This window comes from Mustelus asterias, chromosome 25 (genome assembly GCF_964213995.1).
Source record: "Mustelus asterias chromosome 25, sMusAst1.hap1.1, whole genome shotgun sequence".
NCBI lineage: Eukaryota > Metazoa > Chordata > Chondrichthyes > Carcharhiniformes > Triakidae > Mustelus > Mustelus asterias.
In genome coordinates this window covers 17,505,876-17,509,732 of record NC_135825.1, presented here as the reverse complement: position 1 = coordinate 17,509,732, position 3,857 = coordinate 17,505,876, and the positions used below count along the sequence as shown (strand labels likewise).

At 40.0% G+C, this 3,857-nt stretch overlaps 1 protein-coding gene across 1 annotated transcript; it reads left to right on the top strand.

Annotated features, from left to right (window-relative positions):
* Positions 1 to 351: 351 nt before the first annotated feature.
* Positions 352 to 2,803, top strand: LOC144511831 (protein BTG2-like). The gene is made up of 2 exons (XM_078242194.1): positions 352 to 747; positions 1,450 to 2,803. The coding sequence occupies exons 1-2, from the start codon at positions 630 to 632 to the stop codon at positions 1,779 to 1,781; spliced, it is 450 nt and encodes a 149-aa protein (XP_078098320.1). The 5' UTR covers positions 352 to 629; the 3' UTR covers positions 1,782 to 2,803.
* Positions 2,804 to 3,857: the final 1,054 nt, after the last annotated feature.

Genomic DNA, 3,857 nt, shown 5'->3' with positions numbered 1-3,857 from the left:
CTTTACACTTTATTATAGATCACTCCCTATCCTCCTGTTATTTCCCAGTAACGTTACACTATTATAGATCGCTCTCCTGTTATTTCCCAGTAACTCTACGGTCTATTATCAATCACTCTCAGTTCTCCTGTTATTTCCCAGTTGCTATAATCAGACCATTCGCACCCACGTCATCTCGAACGTCAATTCTTCCATTTTAGACCAGGTCGATCCCATTGGGTGAGAGGTTCTGAATCGTCACAACCACCCCACCGTCCAATGGCGAGGCCGCTGCCACCTAGCTCTTGCGCGATTGGCGAAGCCTGGGGATTCTCTATTGGGATTGGACAGTCCTGCCATCATTCAGCCCCCCTGGTTGGGGGCAATAGCTGTATAAATAGGAGCGGGAGCGGTGGCGAAGGGGACAGACTCCGGAGTGAGTCGCTAAGTTGTGTGGAGACTGCAGGGTAGTCCATTGAGAGCTCCAGATTGGAGTCACTTACCCACCCACTGTACAGTAGCGCGGGCGCCCTGCACAACTGCGACCATTGTATCTGTCGCTCTCTTTGTTGTTACATCTTTGCATTTAATAAAGCCGCTTGCTTCCTCCGGCACAAAAGCCTTCTGTTAGCTCTCGGCCGGATTTGCTTATGAGCATGGAGATCGCGGCTGCTGTGGGTTTTGTCAGCAGACTCCTGCGGAACACGGGCTTAGTGAGCCCGGGGCAACTCCAAATCTTCAGCCACTCGCTCCAGGACGCGCTGGCAGGTGAGTAAATGACCAGTGAGAGAATTGGGTGCTTGCGAGGGAGTTATTTACTATCGGGCTGGCGTTTAATTTCACTGATCACCACAAAGGGAAAAAAAACAAATCGAAATTGACTCGAAGTTTTCAGTGCAATGCAGAGTGCTCGCAAAGATTCATACCCAGTGGTTTTTATTTCCCCCATTTTTATATAAATCCAAAGCCCTTTTTATTTTTTAAAAAATTCTTTCCCGAGTTTGGGATCGGGGAAAAAAAGTCCCAAATCTCGGCTTTAAACGAGTTGAGAAATGTGTGTGACGCAGAATTAAAAACGCTTCCCTCCCAGCAAAACATTCAAAACTTTTTCCTCGGGTGAAACCTGAACGCTTCTTAAAACCAGAGTCTGGCGTACTTTCTCAGTTTGAAACTGCATTCTTTTTTATAAGAACCCTTGTCTGCTTTTAGGAAACTTTCTGAACTTCTAATTGTCAAATATAAATTCACTAATTTTTGGCCATTCAAACATTATTTTAAAATGAATTATCCTTTTTGATAGGAGTAAAGGGCTTTTTAAAATCCTTTAGGTTGAATTAATCTTAGAAAATATACTTTAGATTGAAATTGAATCAAAGCCATTGCAGTTTGTATATGTCTATCTATTTTTATCAATTTTGTAAAGTATTTTTCTGCAAATGTATTAATGTTGGGTGTTCATCTTCCTTTCAGAGCACTACAGGCATCATTGGTTCCCAGACAAACCGTGCAAAGGATCAGGTTACCGGTGCATCCGAATAAATCATAAAATGGATCCCTTGATTGGAAAAGCTGCGAACAGAATAGGGCTCAGCAGCCAGCAGTTGTATAGACTTCTACCAAGCGAGCTGACTCTGTGGGTTGACCCATATGAAGTGTCTTACCGCATAGGTGAAGACGGTTCCATTTGTGTCCTGTATGAAGCATCGCCAGTAAACAACCTGGGAATGTTGACCTGTAAAAACGAGCTCATCAGGAACCGAAGCAGCCCTTCGAAAAACTACTGGATGGCAGTTTCAAGCTGAGGCACTTTTTATCCCCCTGCAACTAAGCAATATATACCTTAAGTGGAATTTTCTTTTTTTAAGAAACAAATTGTGGCTTATAAATATAATAATATGAAAAAAAATTACTTGGCCCTGATTTAAAACAAAAAATCACTTCTGCTTCTGTGGGTGTTTTTTCTGTCAGGGATAATTACAGTTATCTGGATGGGGTATTTCCAAAGGAGCATTAGGTGGAATGTAACCCTCCTGAAACTGTTGCCAGTTGGAACAGTTTCTCATGAGGGTTGCTCAGTGTAAGTAGTCAAAACTACATGAGCTGAGTTAAATTTGTATTCTAATTAAATTTTCAAGATGGAATTTTTTTGACTCGTCACACATGGTTGGTGTCAAATTAAACTTGTTTTTATATATTCTGAAAATACAACGTTGAGCGTTGGGAATAAATAATAAAGCACTGAACATGAAGAACACTTTAAAAGATTTCTGACTAAAAGGATTACAACCATGATGTATTTTGATCACAAGACAAAAGTAAGCTGTTTTGAACACTTTTTAAAAAAAAAAAAATTTTTAATTGTGACATTACTGCTTTTATAGGTCTGACTGACAATTGTCCTCTACTTTCTAAACAGCAGGACATGTAGTCGGACTTGTAAAAAGAGATTTGCGCTGGCATTCTTAACTTGTGTAACTCAGTATTGATCCAAGAAAGGTGAAATACATATCATGTGTTTTAAGGGGACACTGCCGTTTGGATTAAGCTGTGAATTGATTCCAGGAGCTTGTTGTAAAACTGACTATTTTCTGTAATACTGCAAAGCTTGTTTCCAAATGAAAGTTTTTGAGGAAAAAAATCACTTTTGGTAGCATATTGTGCGGATCTGGTTTTAGTTTGTCTGTACATAGTTTTTTTTGACAGTCTGTAAGCTATGTGAATCTGAGAACTGTTGTACATTTTTTCTTGAATATTGTACAGCTGTATTGAAGAAATTGTACAGTTTTCTATTAAGTTTTAATTAAAGCCTACTTTTCAATGGAAAGCAATCTTAGTTTTATTGAGGGTGCTTAAAACTGAGATGGCGTACACTTGAGGAAGTCTTTGGATTATGGAAATGTAGGCGTTTGGGGAAATTCCAGTTTGTGTAAAGCAGCCACGTCATCTCAGAAGTAAAAAAAAACTTCATGTATGCAACAAAACACCAATATGATACAGAAACTTGTGGTATCCTTTTTTAATACATTGATATGCAGGATCTGTAAAACATCACTGGGGAAACTGATTTTACTTTTTTTTTTCCACAAGTTGCAACTTGTTGGTATTTGTCAAGTTCTGTTCTGTCCCTTGCTTCAGTGCCTACTGATCTTTCCTGTCCCCTCCCAAGTATTGGCTTCTAAATCCACAGTTCTGATACTGCCATTTGTCAATCTTTTTTCTAACCTTATTCTATTATGTGTCCTTGTTTTCAAATTGCTTCATAGCCTCATCCAGCCCATGACTCCCAATTGCTTTCTAGTTCTGAGTACCCTCTCTACCTCTGCTTTTCTCTTGAGATACTCCTACTTGCCTTTTGAACAAACTTGGTCATCTGATCTAATTATCTCCATGTCCCTTGGTTTTTTGTAATGCTCTTCCTGTATTGTGTATGGTGCTATATAAATGCAAGTTGATGTTCCTCACTCAATCCTGCATCCAATATTTTTTTCTTCCAAAGGCCATACTCTTGCTACTTCAATAACATCCTTTTGATACCATCAGTTCCATGTTTTTTTGCTTCTGAAGTGCTGTGGGAAGTATTCTTGAAGGTTGCATACATTTGCAAGATGTTCTGAGCGGTCTCAGCAACTTTTCTGCCTGTGCTTAAGATGGAAATTTGCCATGAATTTTGGGAGTGAAGGATGATCCAATTGTTGCTTTAAATCCATGTCCATAATGTGGTTTACAAAGAAATGGACAATGGGGCAGCACAGTGGTTAGCACTGCTGTTACCTTGCAGTGCCTGGGTTCCATTCCTGACTCGGGTCACTGGCGTTTGCATATTCTCCCTCCTGTCTGGATTTCCTCCTACACAAGGTGGCCATGCTAAATTGCCCCAT